The sequence below is a fragment of the Dreissena polymorpha genome, chromosome 4, assembly GCF_020536995.1.
Source record: "Dreissena polymorpha isolate Duluth1 chromosome 4, UMN_Dpol_1.0, whole genome shotgun sequence".
NCBI lineage: Eukaryota > Metazoa > Mollusca > Bivalvia > Myida > Dreissenidae > Dreissena > Dreissena polymorpha.
Window position 1 is genome coordinate 68,370,078 of NC_068358.1, and position 22,606 is coordinate 68,392,683.

The 22,606-nt window shown below is 36.6% G+C and overlaps 1 protein-coding gene and 2 long non-coding RNA genes across 3 annotated transcripts in view; all 3 read right to left on the bottom strand.

Annotated features, from left to right (window-relative positions):
• Nucleotides 1–539: 539 nt before the first annotated feature.
• LOC127878183 (uncharacterized) overlaps nucleotides 540–22,606 on the bottom strand; it is a 32,412-nt gene continuing 10,345 nt past the window's right edge. The window contains exons 2-4 of the mRNA XM_052424672.1: nucleotides 5,229–5,693; nucleotides 2,949–3,066; nucleotides 540–1,614 (exon numbers count right to left, since the gene is read on the bottom strand). Of these exons, the coding sequence (XP_052280632.1) occupies nucleotides 1,203–1,614; nucleotides 2,949–3,066; nucleotides 5,229–5,693 (995 nt within the window). The 3' untranslated portion in view covers nucleotides 540–1,202. The remainder of the gene's footprint in view (nucleotides 1,615–2,948; nucleotides 3,067–5,228; nucleotides 5,694–22,606) is intronic.
• On the bottom strand, nucleotides 14,423–18,204 carry LOC127878188 (uncharacterized). Its single transcript, XR_008048762.1, has 3 exons — nucleotides 16,927–18,204; nucleotides 15,775–15,875; nucleotides 14,423–15,402 (listed from the first exon to the last, which is right to left on the bottom strand). It is a non-coding gene; the product is annotated as an uncharacterized LOC127878188 (long non-coding RNA).
• LOC127878187 (uncharacterized) lies at nucleotides 18,900–19,833 on the bottom strand. The gene is made up of 2 exons (XR_008048761.1): nucleotides 19,399–19,833; nucleotides 18,900–19,253 (listed from the first exon to the last, which is right to left on the bottom strand). It is a non-coding gene; the product is annotated as an uncharacterized LOC127878187 (long non-coding RNA).

The following is a 22,606-nucleotide window of genomic DNA, read 5'->3' on the forward strand; positions in this document are numbered from 1 at the left end:
TTGAATACACTATATATCATTGAGGCGGCTTATGATCTTTTATGCAATATTACTCCGTTCAAACGGATCATTCATCTGCTGCCAATGACACAGCCTAGCCGAATGGACATTTATTCCGTAAAAAGATATAGTATGTTTCTATTTACTAACAACACCCAAATTTAAACTTGTTAGTTTTAATTGATATAGTTTACACAACTGGATTCGTTTTTATAAAAGGTAGAGTAAAAAATTGGAATACAGAAAGCTATTGTGATGCGTTATGCTCGGCATTTAACACCACATTTAAGTACATTATTGTAAACAACATATTCAATCCTAATTTGCATGTATAATCATATTCAAACGGTGAATTATGCTTCCTTCGGTCATACAGTTTTGACTACGGGCCCCGAGCTAGGCTTGGTCGCCATTAGTCATCTATGACAAACTGTTACGGTAGCGGAACCACCCAAGCTTTGACGAATCGACACAACGTAATAAACTTACTCTACGAAGGATAAGCATAGAACATAGGTAATCTTGAAAAAACCCTTGCAAACAAAATATTGGCCGTTTTATTTTTACATATCACGCTCATTTGAACACATCTAAAAAATAATAAATCGATAAATCGATACATGATTGTATCAGAAATGCATACCAATGTATAATATTGTTTGATAATAAGATCTTTGGATATCTCTGACAGTGTGCTGGCTGCTCGGTCGCCTACACTCTCACACGTGTTTATGTAAAGGAACAATACTGATGAACCTTCAACAGCAAATGAATTAAAATAACACCATTGGAACCGAAGTACGCTCTCCAATGATACGCTGTATCAATATATGGGTTAATAGTGTGGAAACAAAATATCCTTTAAGGGGCAATCACTCCCCGAAAACTCACTGGAGCGGTGCGACATGAATATTATCGCATGATCTCACTGTAGGGTCACTTCATATGAAGCTTAATCACATTCGCATACTTATCCAAGAAAAAACACACTACAAAACCCCAAAGTATTCCATCGCGCAGAGCTTCAAACGTTAAATGCTAGGTATTTCATTTTAAATGTCTAAACCTAACATTGACAGTATATTCCCATACTGGAAATTTAACGTCGTCTTCTTTAATTTGTCACACAAATTTGACAATATTTCGACCTAAAACTACTTCAATATAAGAATTTCTATAAACTCCAGTCAGTTCAACTGCTCTCAGGCGAGATTCCGCCGCCTCCAGCTCTCCCAGATAAGGCGGTACTGGTACGTGGGCCGGTGTGTGCGCGACAGAAGCTCCTGTATCCGACAGTAGCGGCCAACTGGGTCCGGGATGCCAGGAATCTCACTGTGGGTCGCCCACTGAATGTTCCGGAAGTGACGTACGAGGCTCGTACTCAATAGCGTCTCTAACGCCTCGTATTCGCAGCCCTCGCAGTTGAGGGTTAGCAAATCAACCTCGAACACGCCGACGCCCAGCTTCATCATGAACTCGGTGGCGTTGCTGATGTAAAGAGGCGTCTCCCCACCCATGCCGGAAAACTTACTGGTAGCGCAGGCGTTGTTACCTTCGATCTTTACAAACAGCACCTCGTTCTTTGCACCCAAACCAAGGTTGATCACAGTGACTCTAAAACACAACATTAAAAAATATTTCCACTGTTAAAAATATAACGCATGTGTACAAATGGATAAGACTGGTGTTAACTCTAATGGCGACTGTCTAGTGTATGTACATAAGCGACTGTCAACATGTTAAACATAAGCGTCTGTTAAGTACTTGTACACTAACTGCTGCCTGGTGGCTGTACATAAGTGACTGTCTAGTGGTTGTACATAAGCGACTGGCGAGTGGTTGTACGTTTGCGTCTGTCTTGAGGTTGTACATTAGTGACTGTAAAATGGTTGCATATTAGCGACTGTCTAGTGGTTGTACATTAGAGCGTCTCTAATTGCTGTACATTAGCGACTGTAAAATGGTTGCATATTAGCAATTGTCTAGTGGTTGTACATTAGAGCGTCTATGATTGCTGTACATTAGCGACTGTCTAGTGGTTGTACATTAAAGCGTCTCTACTTGCTGTTCATTAGCGACTGTCTAGTGGTTGTACATAAGAGCGTCTCTAATTGCTGTTCATTAGCGACTGTAAAATGGTTGCATATTAGCAATTGTCTAGTGGTTGTACATTAGAGCGTCTATGATTGCTGTACATTAGCGATTGTCTAGTGGTTGTACATTAAAGCGTCTCTACTTGCTGTTCATTAGCGACTGTCTAGTGGTTGTACATAAGAGCGTCTCTAATTGCTGTTCATTAGTGACTGTCTAGTGGTTGTACATTAGAGCGTCTCTAATTGCTGTTCATTAGCGACTGTCTAGTGGTTGTACATTAGAGCTTCTCTAATTGCTGTTCATTAGCGACTGTCTAGTGGTTGTACATTAGCAAGCGTTTAGTGGTAGTAAATAAGCGACATTCTTGTGGTTGTGCATTGTCAAGTGGTTGTATATTAGCGACTGAGAAGTGTTGTACATTAGCCACTGTCTAGTGTAAGTCTAGTGTTTGTACAATAGCGACTGTTAAATTGGTTTTACAGGAGCGACTGTCGAATAAGTTGTAAATTAGCGACTGTCTGATTGTTGTACATTAGTGACTGCTTAGTTGTTTTACATTAACAACTGTCTAATGGTTGTACATAAGCGACTGTCTAGTGGCCGTCTTGTTGATTCAGTACGATCTGTTTCACTGTGTATAATGCACTGTCACCATCAGACTGACACTTGAATAGTTATCAGTTGTCATAAAAATAGGGTAAACATTTTCCGTGTGTGGAAATCGGATCCAGGGCATGACTTGCAGCGCAAATGTCCGCGTCAGACGTGAAAAAAATGTGAAAAAGAACCGCACTGTTTTAAATACATACATCTATAATATATGATATTTCATAGGTTAAATTGCTAGTTTTTACCTAGAGTTGTTCTGAAATTTGTTTCTTAGTATTTCGGCGTATTGTTCCAGAGGCTCTAACACAATGTAGCGCGGATTGTACAGGCGTACAAACTCAGACGCGTCGTTTCCTTGGTTACCTTAAATGTAAAACATGTATTCAGCAGTTGGAGATTCTTGTAAAGCGATACACTATTAAAACAATGTATGGATTAGGCGTTAACGACTTATTTTACTTTAAGCGGAAAATTAAGAAAGGAGTGTTATATTTACTTGATTGTGGGTTTTCATTAACCAGTTATTCTGATGCGCGATTAGTTTCTACACTTAACAAGAGGGCCTGAAAGGCCCAAAGTCGCTCACCTGAGCTAACAAGATATTATTGGGACAAATCTTCTGACCAAGTTTTTCAAAGATCGGAAAATAAATGTGGCCTCTAGTGTTAACAAGGTTTTACTATAGCCATACAAGGAAAATGCCCCGCCCCCTGGCAGCCATGTTTTTCAACCAACTGGCATCATTTTTGAACTCGTCGAAGATATTATCGGGATGGATCTTCTGACCAAGATTCATGAAGATCCGACAGTAAATGTGGCCTCTAGAGTGTTAACAAGATTTTACTATAGCCATATATAGCCATATAAGGAAAAATGCCCCACCCCTTGGCAGCTATGTTTTTCAAGCAAAGGTTACCATTTTTGATCTCATCCAAGATATCAGTGGGACAAATCTTCTGAGCAAGTTTCATAAAGATCGGAAAATAAATGTGGCCTCTAGAGTGTTAACAAGGTTTTACTATAGCCATATTAGGAAAAATGCCCCGCCCCCTGGCGGCCATGTTTTTCAACCAACCGGCATCATTTTCAAACTCGTCCAAGATATTATTGGGATGAATCTTCTGACCAAGTTTCATGAAGATATGACAATAAATGTGACCTCTAGAGTGTTAATAAGATATTACTTTAGCCATATAAAGCCATATAAGGAAAAATGCCCCGCCCATTGGCAGCCATGTTTTTCAAGCAAAGGTCACCATTTTTGAACTCATCCAAGATATCAGTGGGACAAATCTTCTGAGCAAGTTTCATGAAGATCAGAAAATAAATGTGGCCTCGAGTGTTAACAAGGTTTTACTATAACCATAAAAGGAAAAATGCCCCGCCCCCTGGCGGCCATGTTTTTTCAACCAACCGTTATCATTTTCGAACTCGACGCAGTCGTCCAAGATATTATTGGGATGAATCTTCTGACCAAGTTTCATGAAGATAGGACAATAAATGTGGCCTCTAGAGTGTTAACAAGGTTTTACTATAGCCATATAAGGAAAACTGCCCTGCCCCCTGGCAGCCATGTTTTTAAACAAACCAGCATCATTTTCGAACTCGTCCAAGATATTATTGGGATGAATCTTCTGACCAAGTTTCATGAAGATAGGACAATAAATGTGGCCTCTAGAGTGTTAACAAGAATTTATTATAGCCATAAATAGCCATATAAGGAAAAATGCCCCACCCCTTGGCAGCCATGTTTTTCAAGCAAAGGTTACCATTTTTGAACTCATGCAAGATATCAGTGGCACAAATCTTCTGAGCAAGTTTCATGAAGATCGGAAAATAAATGTGGCCTATAGAGTGTTAACAAGGTTTTACTATAGCCATATAAGGAAAAATGCCCTGCCCCCTGGCGGCCATGTTTTTCAACCAACCGGCATCATTTTCGAACTCATCCAAGATATTATTGGGATGCATCTTCTGACCAAGTTTTTTATGAAGAACAGACAATAAATGTGGCCTCTAGAGTGTTAACAAGATTTTACTATAGCCATATATAGCCATATAAGGAAAAATGCCCCGCCCCTTGGCAGCCATGTTTTTCAAGCAAACGTAACCATTTTCGAACTCATCCAAGATATCATTGAAACCAATCTGCTGACCAAATTTCATGAAGATTGGACAATAAATGTGGCCTCTAGAGAGTTTAAAAAGGCAAATGTTGACAATGCACAACGGACAACACACGACAGACGAAAAGCGATCACAAAAGCTCACCATGAGCACGTTGTGCTCAGGTGAGCAAAAAATGTTAGTGATTTAACAGATTTCGTCAATAACATTTTTTTTCAACGTCACATGATCATTATGTGTTTTTAAACTGCCATACATGGCTTCCTTTTACACGGTACGTTAACAAAGTCGTTCGATACAAAAATAACTACTTAACGTGTAAATAATCCAATAAAAGCACAGTCTATCGCAAACGTTGCATTTGACGATAGGCATTGAGAGTTAACTTATTGTATTACCCCCAACTTCAATAAGTACTGCGTCCTCTCTTGCCAGGTAGCCATGGTGGGTTCTGCGGATGTGCTCTGCCGCGCCCCAGAACTTGGAGCCGTTCTGCCCACGGTCACGTGGTCCATTCTTGATGCACTCCCGTTGGCGCGCCTCCTCTTGTGACGTCAGTAGGGTGCTCACTTGGTGCACACTGCTGAACTGTATAGGTCCGTACTTTTGAAGAAGCGCCTTTTCAAATCCTTCCGACTGATTGGCAAGCACTTTATTTATGTTCATATTAATGTCCTTTACAGAAGCATCATTCGCTCGTCGAACAAACTTATTTAAGTCATGTACATCGACATTCTGGTCATCACTGAGCGCATTGCCTTTATCAAGTGCGTGAAAACCGATGTAACCTATACCAAGGAAAATGACCCCCAAAAGGATGGCTTTCTTGACATTGATTCGTTGCATGATTCGAGAGGGATGATCTGTAATAGTAAACGTTTATTACATTTTTGGTATAATGTAAAACAACATCGAAACTTCGGAAGCATGTTTTAAATACTGTATTGTATATTATACATGTATATACGGTAATCAACGTTCTCGCCTGAACTAATGAAACAAAACACGAACAATTTCGAACAAGAGATGTGTTTGTCAGAAACACAATGCCCCCTACTGCATCGCTTTTATTTATTTGTTACCTTAGACCTTGAAGGATAACCTTGACCTTTCACCACTCAAAATGTGCAGCTCCATGAGATACACATGCATGCCAAATATCAAGTTGCTATCTTCAATATTGCAAATGTTATGGGCAATGTTAAAGTTTTCGGACAGACGGACGGACAGACAGTTCAAATGCTATATGCCGTCCTACCGGGGGCATAAAAAGTTCACAGCACAGGTTTCTACGTATTCTAATTTCCCAGAATATCTTAGCAATAACAAAGAATTTATCAAAGTTGACCTTCGGATTTCATGTAAAGGGCAAAACCTAAAAAGCATGAGAGGCAAGAATATGAAACATCATACGTAAATATAGATTACTAATATTGAAGAGAGTTGCAGTGCAAAGAACCATAACTCTTGCTAGCATACTCGCATGGCTATTGCCCATAGTTTATGTTTCATACTTAACCACTGTAAGTGGCTCTATTTCTTCTGACACATCAAAAATATGATTCTAATGTTAGTTAATAATGCACGAGGTTAAACTGTTTGCGTTGCTTCCCTTTGATCAGTGAAATGTATTTAACTTTATATTGAAACCCTCAGATTATTAAAATAAATACATAGTCTAGATTTTAGGTTATTAATTTTTTCGGCGTAGCTGTTTAACGTCACTTTTGACCTTACCTGACCTGTGTAAGTGTCCAATAAACTTCAAATACAATTTCCCGCGGATAGACACGAATGAATACACTTCATTTATTCCATTGGCTGATTTGAGTTTACCACCAGAACATTGGAAACATGACCACGTCTTTGTAACACTGTTTTACTGCATGAAACAATTGTATCTCACAGCACCCCAGTGAGGGACGGCGACACAATCAACGCCGTATATATTTTTTAAAGATATTTCCCTTTACCCTACGACAAACAGGTTACAGCCTGATCTTTTTGTAACATATCAGGCAAGGCTTAGAATGCCGAATCTGATATATATATAAAGATCAGGCAGTAACCTGTTTTTCTGCTTATCATACCTAGAACTACGTCCCATATTAAAACAAATAATGAAAAAAATCGCACAAAACTGCATTTTTAGCGGAAAACAATATGATTTTTTCGTTTGACCTGTAAATATTGACGTCATGAGCACTTGCGTTTAATATTTCTAAAACGTGTTTTTGCTGTTTGTGTTGCATTTTGTGTTTAAAATATATTACATCTTGGTATCAAATTGTTTGTTTTGTTGAATCTTATTCGATTTTACTAAAAATGATTACTTTAAAGTTGATTTCGACTGAGGAGTAATATGAAGTACCTTCTATCATCGACTGATACAAGAACTTCCTGTTGAACTGATGGCAACAAAGGTAGATAGATCTATGTTGTAGCCTAGGCCCTAAATTCGTTTAAATCAGCGGTTGAGAAATTTATTTAGCAGCTTTAAATTTTCAGTTTATCTATAATTAAAAAACGCCGAAGATCTAGTCTACTTAAGGTTTTATGGAATTACTAATGAAACTCGAAAAAAACTTATCATATATAGCTATAGTTGTAGAATTTAAAGTTATGACAAAGCTTCGTTGAGGTTAAATTACGTCACTTCAACTCAATATTTTATATCAGTATTGATGACGATGTGTTTATTACGTCATCGGGTTAATTGTGCATGCACTGTACCGGGGCTCAAAAGCTTACAGCTTTATCTCCGTGTTCAGTAAGAAGCACAGTAGTGATTTTAAAGTGACTTGTTCACAGTTTTTCGGCATTTTTAAAGTTTGTAATTAAATGCTTAACAAGGGACAAAATTGTCACAAAACCAGGTTTTCATTGTGAAAAAAAATCTGATTAAGGAAGACAACTCAAACTGAACTTTTGAAATGAACAAACAAAATTAACCCCCTTTGTAAGTTTGTTTCAAAATAAATCTATTTTAAGTTGTGGTGACCTTGACATTGGAGATATTGACGTGATTCTTTCGTGCGACACACCGTCCCATGATGGTGAACAAATGTGCCAAATAATTGTAAAATCTCACAATGAATGACATAGTTATGGCCCAGACAAGCTCATTTATTGCCAATTTTGACCTTTGAACTCAAAGTGTGACCTTGACCTTGGAGATATCGACGTAATTATTTCGCGCGACACACCGTCCAATGATGGTGAACAAATGTGCCAAATGATTTTAAAATATGACAATGAACGACATAGTTATGGCCCGGACAAGCTTGTTCCGCCCGCCCGCCAGCCAGCCCGCCCGCATTCGCCAATCTAATAACCAGTTTTTTCCTTCGGAAAACCTGGTTAAAAATTGATCAATGTAAACATCGGAACTAAATGCCTCTGACGCAAAACAAAAATACAATTAAAGAAATAAAAAAGTGTCCCTCATTAGGGCTCGAACAACTGACCCTCGGAATGAAGGCCTATTTCATAAACTACTCAGCCATCCGTGCTGCTCTAATTATCTTTGAAGTGTATCATTTATAAACACAATCCACGTATTGGCACAAATTATAACTATAACAACAGAACTATCCAAATTATCTAATCGTTTCGCGCTTGTATCAATTCGCCGATGCATATTCGTCAGCAAAAATATATTTTTGATCCAGTCGCCGCATAAGCGTTATTTTGCTCATGGATGTGCAATGTTTATTTGCTTTTTAAATATGTGACAACAAGTTGGAAATACATCATTTTGACAAACTGTGAACAAGTCCTTCTAAATTACTGACACTGTTCCTGTTTAATCTGGTTTACATGTATGAATTGCTCATGCTAACGTCATTAACAGACATCAGTCCTGTTAGAATCAGACGTATGGGCAAAATGACCGTAAACTTATTTCAATACACTACAAGGCCCTTAATCACAGGCTCAACCACTTTATGCGATACATTAATAAATGAGCCAATGCTACGTATACGAGTTGGCCCTAAGGACCAGACGTTTTGATAGTTCATGGACAATTTTATAGGGTGAGTGAGTTCTATATATGCGTTTTCAACAGAATTTGAATTATTAAAAAAAATCGGACAATGTAGTGCGATTCGGCGACGATCAATTCATCCACAAATGTACAGACAGATATAATAACAACCCATTTTGAAACGTGATGACCGTCATAAGTTGTGGTATGGTGAAACTGTTAAAAGAAAATCGATCTGATATGCCTGTGTGGCGAGCAAATGTCCAACCAATGAAATTCGCTAAAGAAATCATACACTTTTTGTTTGGTATTCCAGGTTGAATGTTCAGGCTGTCAAGTGACCTTTTTTCAAAAAGTAGGAAAAAATAGGAACTACTTTTGCAAGAAAAGTAGGATAAAAGTAGGAAAAAGTAGGAACTTTTCCCTCAAAAGTAGGAATACATAATACTAATTTTTTAGACACAGGTCCAGGAAACATAGCTTGAAACAGAGCAGGAGTGCCATCACATGTTCTGTATGGATACCCACTTGAAGCTACCTTAAGGGCCCAGAAGATTTCAGCCTTTTGTACCTGTTCCTTGTGTGATGGATGTACTTGCATACAGATAGATTTATCCCCACAACCCTGAGAGCTGCTTGGCTTTTGGGTACTTCCAAACAAACGCTTTTGTGAATTATCATGCATGTATTTCATGTTTTCCTTGTGTTTTTATCCATCTGCATGACTTATAAGTTGATTAGCACCAGAATTACTACAAGATGGACTTCATTCAGACAGTACAATATCTTGCAAACTCATTGCCGGTATCTCTCTTGCACCATGATCCCAGTGTTTTTCCACTGTTGTCCAACTTCTCCATCCATGAAGGGTTAAACTTTGTTTTCCCACTAGGAATTTTAGCACTTATAGTGTATCTATGATAATTAAGTTTCAAGCAAAGCTACTCTGATAAAGAAGTATACATGTAATTAGATGCTGTTCATTTTGGTGTATCATCAAATAAGTGGTTAGAGGTCTTCTGTGTATCGATATAAAAATGGTAATTATATTGTGCATGTTATATCCTTAAGCAGAAGACCAAATTTATTTAGTGATACACCAACTTGTTGTACAAGATTAATACTAGTATATAAAGCAGTGTCAATGCTCTGCTACAGCTACATTGTGAAACCTTCAAATTGACAATAGGGTGCAGTTATAATGACTTAAGTTACATTCAAAATGACTGGTCATTGCAGAGCAGATTATGCAACTGGAGATAGGACCTTATCACCTGACATCTTTTATGACATCATTGATTGGGCAATGAAACAGTTGCACTACATTGTTTATTCCAGTTTCAAATAATGGCTTTTACATTATTGATGACTTTGCGGGAGTGTAATAATGCCGTTTAATAATTTTAATACTTCGCTTTAACACCTTGAAGTTACCTCACTAGCTATGGCATCATTAGACAAGAATTGTGTTTGACCTGGGAAACACAATGCCCACTATTGGGCAGCTTTGAAATAAAATTTCAATAGATCATTTGGCAGGTTTAGAAATTATCTCCCTTTTAAAGCTTATTACTTCCCTTGGATTGTATTTTTTAACTTTTGACCTTGAAGGATGACCTTCACCTTTTACCACTCAAAATGTGCAGCTTCATGAGATACACATGCATGCCAAATATCAGTTGCTATCTTCAATATTGCAAAAGGTATGGCCCATATTAAAGTTTTCGGACGGACACACACACAGACAGACAGACAGACAGACAGACAGACAAACGGTCTGACAGTACAACTGCAATATGCCACCCTACCGGGAGCATAAAAATGTATCAGGGCATTTAGGCTCTGTGCATTTATCTTTAATTACTTAACATGATGTACCTATGATATCAATAGAACATCATATCCGTTGTCATGTAATACAGAATTTATTACATTATATTTGTAAATGATGAAAACTCGGCAAAGCATCAGTTTTATCTTTTTTCCAATAACTTGTGTAATAAATTCCATATTACATAACCACTCATACAATACATGTATCTCTATATCTCTACATTCCAAACAGCAATATCATGTAAACATGCATAAGGTTTGGTCAAATAGTTGTCAATGGAAACAAAATAAAACTGGAATAAACAATGGGTTCCCTCAGCTCTTGCATCACTGGGAACTGTGTAAGGTAGTGAAGTCTGCAGTGTACAAATGCTAAGGAAGTAAACAAGGCACTATTGTTACTTCAAAAAAAAACTTGTCAATAATTTTAAAAGTTACATAAGAAATAAATATTTATGCTCCTGAAGAGGTGCTAGCAGACAGTCAGCATGGGTTGTCAGGTCTCATCTAGATGAATGCACATTAACAGGGATACAGTCATGCCATAGATTCATTCATCCTGCAAGTTTACTAAATAAACTCTTTAAAAAATAATAATTCTCCATTGAAAATGAAAAAGTAGGAATAGTAGGAAGATTTGGTAAAAAAATAGGAAAAAGTAGGATCCTGATGAAAAAGTAGGAAATAGTAGGAAAAAGTAGGAAAAAGTATGACCGCTTGACAGCCTGAATGTTGGAAAAACAAATGGATTCAATGATAATTAAATATCGAAAACGTAAAGTCTACATAATTATGAAGAAACGTGTGTTGCAAAAAGATTTTGAACATTTCTGTCATTTAATATACTTTAAAACTGGATGCTAACAAGCGTATAATAAAGTTATCGATTAAAGACCGAGCTATCGTAACTGTTTGGAGATGTAAGTGAAACAAACGACATATGTTAGCCTTATCAAGATTCGTTCACCTTTGCCTTTTAGCGAATTTAGCTTTTGGATAAGGGGACAAATCTCATCGTTTCAAGCAGTAGAAACATCTTTTGATTATCTCGTGAATTATCTTACTGTATAAACACATTTGTTGTCGACGAAATATTGTTATAATCTGCAAATTTTGTTATTGGATTTATTGAGTATTATATAGTTAAGGTTTATATCGCAAAATATTTTTATTCCGGTTGATGACGTCTTAATTGAGTTGGTTGCCTATATATTTCCATTTTTAAAGAATGTGCTGTATAGAGTTGAGTTTACGTACTTACGGTGAAATATAACAAGAAATACGAAAAAGAAACATAATATATATATATATATATATATATATATATATATATATATATATATATATATATATATATATATATATATAAAGGTGAGTCATGTGATGATTCATATATCGTGCATTGGCACAACCTCCTGTTCTTAGCGCCACCTTATTGGCATTGGCTCCCTCACTTTTGGAAAATTGCAAAATTATCAATTATATCAGTAATGAGCCAATGTGTGTTGTGCATGCAGCAGCTAGTATGTGTTGAACGCAATCGGTCGATGTCATTGGCGTATCAATCTAATGGAAAATGTCTCGTCACACAGGTAAGAGACATCAATTTGCTTTCAAAACCTCCACCATGGCACAACTTAGAGAGGTCCCAACGTTTCCAAATGTGTTGTGATTGTATGTTTCTTTACATTTGTGGATGAATTAATCTACGTTTGATCGCACTACATTGTCCGATTTTTTAATTAACGCCAAATACAATGTATGTTGAAAAACACATAACATCTTCTCACCCTGACAAAGTACCCTTGAAATTTTAAAACATCCGGTCCTACACGCCATCTCGTAAATAGCATTGGCTCATTTACTAATGCCAAAAAGAGGTGGCGCCCATGATAAACGGCCGTGCACTGCCCCGAGAATTAGTTGTCTGGTTCTGATTATCGAACCACACGATCATCGAATTTACATTCTAGCATCTATCAACGGTGCTAGCCGATCCGAACATGGACAGTGTTCACAATGCAATATTTTTACAAATGCTGGGTCAACTTTTAAGAAATAACACGATACACAACTCGCGTGACCTACTTAACATCGATCAGACAGGATAAATTAATGAAATCTTCACAGAGTAAAGGGCATTTTCACTGAAACGTTCACGGACCTCGATACCATAATTCAATAAAACGTATGAAAAAACATTCTTACCGTGCTTGGCTATGCAGTATGCATCAAAACTAACTGTCCAGTGCCGTTTGAAATCTGTGTTTACATACGTTTCAACTAACCGACATTTTAAACAAACGAGTGATTTCATAGGTCCAATGCGAAGGTGTGTCTTTACACCTGAAGATTTCATTCAGTAATCTTGTCTGATCGGTGTCAAGTAGGTCACACGAGCTGTGTATCGTGTTATTCCTTAAAATTTGACCCAGCATTTGTAGACATATAACAAGATATATACATTTCCAGAAAGAAAATTTATTTCTGCGTTGAATAAGACCAAGATCGTGAAAATCGCTGCACAATTGATGAAGTTATGGCTGTTCAAAGCGATGCGCCCCGTTTTCGGGTGATTTTGAGTTGGATACCTTGTTAAATATACTATCAACTTGGCAATAGAGAATCACATGCCAAAAAAACGTTAACTTTTTCCATTAGAATTTTGTCCTTTAGGCTTTCGTGTATATATGACAAGATGTAAAAATAAATGCTATTACATCAGTGTTCTGTATTATTATTTTGCCGCAGTACACTTCTGATTTTTTGCAAAAATTACTGTTGAAAGAACGACAATGAAAAATGTCATATGACCACAAAAACTATAAAATAAGCAGTTTATAACGCCGTCATTTAACCATATTTCAGATTAAAAAAGGTTTCATTGAAAATAAATATACATTACCTATAATAAATAGAGGATATTTGTTGGATTCGGTGGAATATCGATTTTATTTCACGAGTGATCATAGAAAACAATATTTTCACGAGTGGCGCAGCCACGAGTGAAAAAATATATTTTCTATGATCTCGAGTAAAATAAAATCGATATTCTATCGAATCCAACAAATTTTCTTTTTAATTTATGCTTTTTTCACAGTGTATTTACATTGTAAATGAGTTAAACTGGATACTTTCGCTGGATTTATGACGTCATTTCGTTGGAAAAATGACGTCATTTCACAATAAAACAGTGACAAATATCGATATTTTTCACTGTTATTTTTTTCACTGTTTAAAACAGTGGAATACCAGTTTTATTTCACTAATATTTCTCTATAAACCACCTGAAAGCATAAAATAAAATGACGTAAACAAAAGCACTCACTATCGCCAATATCCCGTCTGTAGATCTGCCGTGGAATCATATGGAATTCTATGGAAATCGTTAGATGGAATTCCGTGGAGTATTGGCACTAACTTTCCATCCGATTCCATGCAATCAATGGAAAAGTGAAAAAAAAACAGAAGGGGGACTTGATATGGGATGGAATTCCATAAAATGCCGTGGAATTCCATAGAATTCCGTGGCATTCCATATAATGCCGTGGAATTCCATAGAATGCCGTGGAATTCCATAGAATGCCGTGGAATTCCATAGAACGCCGTGGAATTCCATAGAACGCCGTGGAATTCCATAGAATGCAGTGGAATTCCATAGAATGCCGTGGAATTCCATAGAATGCCGTGGAATTCCATAGAATGCCGTGGAATTCCGTGAAAAGCTATGGAATTTAATAAAAAGCTGGAATAAAATAGAAAAAAAACAGATTATAGATCAAAGGCATTTTATTGATTTTGAAAAACAAATGTGAATGTAACTAAAGGTTTCATCATAGAAGTTAAACAAGAACAAGATCTGGCATCAATCATTAACCACACACATGCAGTCACAGTACATATTCAAAAATGAGTGGTTTTACATTTTCATAAAGTACCAACTCTCTTAACCACAGGCATGCATGCACACATTCAAAAACACATCCATAAACATGCATGCATATACAGGTGAGAAAAGAAAAACTTATAAAAGGCACAATATAAAACATAGAAGTAGAATTTTACATTTCTCTTATGACAAGTATACCTCCTTTCTCACATATGTTCATAAACACACACAATTACATGCACACACACATCACGCACAATTGTTCTAGAGTTTTTTCTCATAATTTTTAACGTTCAACAACTGTTCCTTATTAATTCTAGAACACTTTCAGTATGATAACAGAAGTTCAGTTCTAGTTGATGTGTTCCAGTACAATTCTAGAAAAGTTCTGAAGGTTAACTTCAAATATTTAAGTCTGAAACCAACTTTCTAGAAAACAAATTCCCATGCAGACAGCCAGTATTCAAGTACTGAGCATAGTTAATAATAATACATAACAAATTAACAACTGTTGTAAATTTGTTATTTATTATACTATGCTCAGTACTGTTGAACACGGACTTTATTCAATTATCCAAGTTTCAAATTCCTAAATTAAAAAAAACACAAATAAATTAAGACAAAAAACAAACACAAAATACAATTCACAAAATAAATAACTGGTCCTTTTTATACAGGAAGTAACCAAAATAAAACATGTCACCAGCCACAGACTGCCAGGCTTAACACAGAGGCTAGTTTTTAAAAATGTTTGTCCAAGTCTTCCACTGCCATTTTCCTTTTCTTCTGAGAATATTGAACACCAGTCACTGCCTCCGGGTCTTTTTGATATGAGGTACATTGTATACTGCTCACATGTGCTCTACAGAATAAAAAAACATAAAAATGTCTAAAGCAAAGAGTTATTTACATTCAAACTATAACAAGAAATTGCAAAGCAATATGGTCCCCTACCTGTTAAACTTCACTATTTTAAGTTTGTTAAATATCTTTGTTGCCATAGCAACCAGAATTCTTGCATTATACACAACATGAAATGACGTGCAAAATGTCCTTATTGTCATCTGTTCATGTTTCAAGTTTCATGAAAAAATACTTATAACTTTTAAAGTTATCCCAGGATCCAGAAAAGTGTTACTGACTTGGACCAATATATTGAATTCCAAAAAGACAAAATACTTTCAGGTGGTTAACATTAAATAACTTATCTAGCCCAGGGCATGACAATATTTACCATGAATTTGTGGCCCTGTAAGTCCTCTAGGTAAATGCGCTTAAAGAGCCGCTTTGCTGTTGGATTATTTCCCTGCCAAACTCTGCAGTATCTTCCATCAACTGGTCAATGGTAATTAAAGCACATAATGAAAATGTATAGGGAACTTAATTCATGAATTGTTTTAAATATTAAGTTGTTAAATGGTCTTTAGAAAGAGAACTAAAAACGAAGTGAATACATCGCAAAGCACTAAGCATAACTTAATTTGTTGGTATGATTAGTACAAATTTATTATTGCTATAATTAGAATGATGTGTAATTCTATTGGTATGAAAATGCACACTCAGATACCTAAAAACCAATTCCATTGGTTTAATTTTTTATTTACAAGCAAATACGTTGAATTGATATCCCTCGCCAACATGCTTCTGGACACATAAGTATGATATTTGACACTCAAACAAGCATTTTTTAAAGATACAAAGGGCCATAACCCCGTTTTTAACAGATGGTGTACAATTCCATTTGGCCTGCATCATCCTCTTATCCATATATATACTCGAACCAGGTTTCAATGAAATCCGCCAAAGCACTTCCAGGATATGGCCTTGGACACACAAAAAAGCATTTTTTCAAGATACAAAGGGCCATAACTCTGTTATTAACTAATGGTGTACAATGCCATTTGGCATGCATCATCCTCTTATCCATATACATACTCATACCAAGTTTCAGTGAAATCTGCCAAAGCACTTCCAAGATATGGCTACGGACGGATGGAAAGACGGACAGACGGAAGGATGGAAGGAAATACAGACAACGCCAAAACAATATCCCTCCGCCTATGGCGGGGGATAATAATAAACATTAACACCTTTAATGAGCATTGAGTGCTCAACATGCACAGTACAAAACTTCCCTAGCCTGCAGTTCCATAACCTTGCATGATAAAATTCCGATACTACATTCAACGTTATTAATTTCTCTACATAGGTCTTATTACTTCCTTTTTCAACCTGCAAACTCCACTAAGTGAAAATTTGGGTGACAGCTGCTTTTAAACTAATATTTGCCATACTAAAACCTCAAATATCACATAAAAAGGTCTACAATAATGTCATAAGAAGATTAAATTTAAAGGAATATTTAGAAATAATAAAAATCACAAACCTTTAGTTGTTGTTCTATTCCTAGACAGACTGCTCAAACACTGTATGCATCACTCTTTAGCAATATTTCATGTCACTTTCCAAATGATATAAATACATAAGTATTTTAAGAAAGTGTTTTTAATGGAAAAACTAATGAACTCTTTTGTTTGTTAAATTTCTTTAACTTTATTTTAATAAGTTAAACCAGTACATTGTCCACCATGTTTCATGTTTCAATCTAACAGGTAAACTTTCTGTATTTGAATTCAGCCAATTAGAAAAGGCTGTTATATCTTATAACCAATAGATTTGCAGCAAACATACCCAACATCTGATGTACAACACATGCTTGGCTTATCAGATAGATTGTTATTTGACAACCTGGACTGGCTGAGTTTGATAATGAGAAAAAACAGTGTGTATACCACTTGGACAGGGTTAAGGAATTTAAACTTGTAGAAATTGCTTTGAAAGTAACAACTACTCCTACTTCTGCAGAACTACTACTTTAATTACTACAGCATCAACAACACCACCACCAACAACAACAGCAACAATAACAGCAGCAACAGCAGCAACAACAACAGCAGCAACAACAACAGCAGCAGCAGCAACAACTGCTACTACAGCAACAACTGCTACTACTGCTACTTCTATTGCTACTACTATTGCTACAGAAACTGTTAATGCTACTACTTCTACTACTACTACTACCACCACAAACACTACTGATACTAAATCAATTACTACAACAACAACACCTACTACAACAACAACAACTACTACTACTAATACAGCTACTACAACTACTACTACTACTGCTGCTGCTGCTGTTGCTACTATGAAGTCTATTTGGCTATTTGTAAGTGTAAGGTGTTCTTTATGTGTTCTTATTCCCCATTAGAACTTGTGTAGAACTTACTGGTTCTTAAAGCGTTCTAGATGTGTTCTAGAACTACATTTTAAAACATTTTTAGAAATTTTTGACCATATTTTGTCCTTGAAATGTTCTAAAAAGGTTCTTGAAAATATTGGAACAGTTTCAGTCCTAAGCCATTTTCCACAAATGTGCTGGATTTATTATAAAAAAACTGTTTTGGAACAATTCCAGAACATACGTTTTAGAACACAAATATGGAACAGTTCCAGAACTGTTCTTATTTCTAGAACAAATTTATAATTATCTTTATTGCATTTTCTTTTAAATACAAAATACTTGATGCAAATAAATTCATACATGTATTAAACTACATATACATTTCAGACAACCAGCGAAAATTTTCTAAGTTATTTTCCATTGATTTCCATCCAAGAAAATGTTTAAGTTATTTTCCATAACGATTTCCGTTGAAAAAAATGGCTAAGTCCAACTTTCCATGGTGTTTTCCATAAATTCCGTGGAAATGCATGGAATTTTAGTCGAGATTCCGTGGAATTCCATAACAGCTTCAGATGGAAAATTGGCAAGTGGATGGAATTCCATCAAATTCCATGGATTTCCATCGATTTCCGTAGAATTCCATAATATTTTCTATGGAATTCCATAAAAAGTGCTAATGACTATGGCAGATTTACAGACGGGATAGGATCACTGTTTACAGCATTATCTATCCTGTCGGATCAACAGTTGAAGCATCTTTTCACAAATTTGTAAAATTGTACATTTATCCAATGGACAAACTCTGCAACAATTGTTTTTGATTTGATTATACTTTTTCATGAAGTACACGATAGTGACCCCCTATTGGCGAGTTGACTGTATATATATATATATATATTTGATAGTGAAATATTTTTTTCAGAAAAGTTGATTGTTCTTTATAATATGATTATTTATAATTCAAAATGATGTTTTTCTCTAATTAATATCATAGCCACACGCATACCGCCTGTGATTAAGAATAAAACAAGGGCTGTTTGTAAAACATGCATGCCCCCCATATGGGCTCTCCGTTGTAGTGAGAGCCATTGTGTGAATATGTTTTTTGTCACTGTGACCTTGACCTTTGACCTAGTGACCTGAAAATCAATAGGGGTCATCTGCCAGTCATGATCAATGTACCTATGAAGTTTCATGATCCTAGCCATAAGCATTCTTGAGTTATCATCCGGACACCATTTTACTATTTCGGGTCACCGTGACCTTTGACCTAGTGACCTGAAAATCAATAGGGGTCATCTGCGAGTCATGATCATTCTACCTATCAAGTTTCATGATCCTAGGAATAAGCGTTCTTCAGTTATCATCCGGAAACCATTTTACTATTTCGGGTCATCGTGACCTTGACCTTTGACCTAGTGACCTGAAAATCAATAGGGGTCATCTGCGAGTCATGATCAATCTACCTATCAAGTTTCATGATCCTAGGCCTAAGCGTTCTTGAGTTATCATCCGGAAACCATTTTACTAATTCGGGTCACTGTGACCTTGACCTTTGACCTAGCGACCTCAAAATCAATAGGGGTCATCTGTGAGTCCTGATCAATCTACCTATCAAGTTTCATGATCCTAGGCCTAAGCGTTCTTGAGTTATCATCCGGAAACCATTTTACTATTTCGGGTCACTGTGACCTTGACCTTTGACCTAGTGACCTGAAAATCAATAGGGGTCATCTGCCAGTCATGATCAATCTACCTATCAAGTTTCATGATCCTTGGCCTAAGCGTTCTTGAGTTATCATCCGGAAACCATTTTACTATTTCGGGTCACCGTGACCTTGACCTTTGACCTAGTGACCTCAAAATCAATAGGGGTCATCTGCGAGTCATGATCAATGTACCTGTGAAGTTTCATGATCCTAGGCCCAAGCGTTCTTGAGTTATCGTCTGACAACCACCTGGTGGACGGACCGACCGACAGACCGACCGACCGACATGAGCAAAGCAATATACCCCCTCTTCTTCGAAGGGGGGCATAAAAATGTGTTTCTATTTTGCAAATTAAAAACAAATTAAGATGATAGTAGCAGAAGAATTATGCATCGAAAGAAGTCAAGCACATACACGTTTCAGGGCTTATTGTTATGCTTTACGTTAAATTTCGTGTATTGTGGAATATTTCATGAACATGTATCTAAGTATAAATAATATAAAGGGCAACAACTCTTACAAAAGCCCCAAAATGTAAAACCTTGACAACACGCGCTCTAAATGTGTGGTGAAAACCGCACGTAGGATTAAAAGCTTTTTAATGCATTTTAACAAAGGGGAATAACTACGTAAAATTATACCGCAATTGTTCAAACCTCGATTTATTGCAATGAAGCAATGCTAAATAATTATAATGTAAACGATTAGCGAAAATCGCACGCAAAATGATGGAGAAGTTGTGCACATAAGCCAAAATACATTTTAAACAACGGCAAATAACTTTAAAAATTGCAAAGCTGTTTAAAAAAATGCTAGCTAGCAATTACAGATTGAAGTTTAAACAAGAGGGCCATGATGGCCCTCAATCGCTCACCTGACTCATTAAGATCAGATGAAAACTATGACCTCTATTGTCTACACAATGTTTTTCTATGATTTGACCTAGTGACCTAGTTCCTGACTCTAGATGACCCAAATACATTCCCAATCCAGATTTCATCAAGATAAACATTCTGACCACAGTTCATAAATATTGGATGAAAACTGTGACCTCTATTGTCAACACAAGGTTTTTCTATTTATTTGACCTAGATTTTTACCCCAGATGACCCAAATACAATCCCACCCAGATTTCATCAAGAATTCTGACCAAATTTCATAAAGGTTGGATGAAAACTGTGATCTCTAATGTCTACACAAGGTTTTTCTATTATTTGACCTAATGACCTAGTTTTTGACCCCAGATGACCCAAATAAAATCCCAACCCAGATTTCATCAAGATAAACATTCTGACCAAATTTCATAAAGATTGGATGAAAACTGTGACCTCTATTGTCTACAGAAGGTTGTTCTATTATTTGACCTAGTGACCTTGTTTTTGACCCCAGATGACCCAAATAAAATCCCAAACCGGATTTCATCAAGATAAACATTTTGACCATATTTCATCAAGATTGGATGCAAACTGTGACCTCTACTGTCTACACAAACAAATTGTTGACGGACGGACGCACGGACACACGCAGGCACGCACAACGGACGCCGGACATCACACGATCACATAAGCTCACCGTGTCACTTCATGACAGGTGACCTAAAAATATGTGTCGGAGATAAACATGAACAGTTGTGGTTAAATCCCATAGAAACAAGGGCTGTTTGTAAAACATGCATGCCCCCCTATATGGGCTATAAGTTGTAGTAGCAGCCATTGTGTGAATACGTTTTTTGTCACTGTGAATGGTGGTGGTGGTGGTGGTGGTGGTGGTGGTGGTGGTGGTGGTGGTGGTGGTGGTGGTGGTGTAGTAGTAGTAGTAGTAGTAGTAGTAGTAGTAGTAGTAGTAGTAGTAGTAGTAGTAGTAATAGTAGTTGTAGTAGTAGTAGTAGTAGTAGTAGTAGTAGTAGTAGTAGTAGAAGTAGTAGTAGTAGTAGTAGTAGAAGTAGTAGTAGAAGAAGTAGTAGTAGTAGTAGTAGTAGTAGTAGTAGTAGTAGTGGTAGTAGTAGTAGTAGTAGTAGTAGTAGTAGTAGTAGTAGTAGTAGTGGTAAAAGTAGTAGTAGTAGTGGCAGTAGTAGTAGTAATAGTAGACGTGGTGGTGGTGGTGGTGGTGGTGGTGGTGGTGGTGGTGGTGGTGGTGGTGGTGGTGGTGGTGGTGGTAGTAGTACTAGTAGTAGTACTAGTAGTAGTAGTAGTAGTAGTAGTAGTAGTAGTAGTAGTAGTAGTAGTGGTAGTAGTAGTAGAAGTAGTAGTAGTAGTAGTAGTAGAAGTAGCAGTAGTAGTAGTAGTAGTAGTAGTAGTAGTAGTAGTAGTAGTAGTAGTAGTAGTAGTAGCAGTAGCAGTAGCAGTAGCAGCATTACAAGACCAATACTTAAGAATGATCAAATGGGAAAAGGTACAATGTAACATAGCACCGGCAGTAAATATGGGGCTCATTTACAGGTCAGATTTGGAATCTCTGCTGTAAAATGAGATTTTGAATGAATTAAAGGGAGGCAAATCTGTAATAAAAAGAACATGCATAAACCGTAGTTGTTTCCCTTGTTTGAACCATGCTAAATCCTTACAAGTTTGGAAAGAATTGGATGAAAAATTTGGACTTTATTGCATAAACACCATTTTCTCAATTCAAGGGGATGTAATTCTGTACTTCATGGACCAATAATGCTAATTTTTTGTAGGGTTCGTGTCCTCATTGATATAAAGAAACTGTGCAAATTTGGAAAGGATCGGACAAAAAATGTGGAAGATTTTTGAAAGTTTTCACAAAATAGGCAAAAACGAATAAACATGCAAAGTTCAACGAGCTCCTGCGGCCATGTTTTTTGACGAATCAAATTTCTTTGAACAACTTTTTCAGGGGAGCCCTCAAAGGTCATCCCTGTGAAATGTTTTGAAAATCTGATGAGCAGTTTCTGACAAGAAGATTTTTTAAGGTTTTTACCATATATGGTCATGGTGGCCATCTTGGTTATGTGATCAATTTTTTTTTAACAATTCTTTTGTCCCATGACCAAGGGATGCTCCACATGAAATTTAGTTGAAATTGGCTCAATGGTTTAGTAGAAGAAGATGTTTACAAATTGTTTACAGACGGACGGACGCCGGACGCT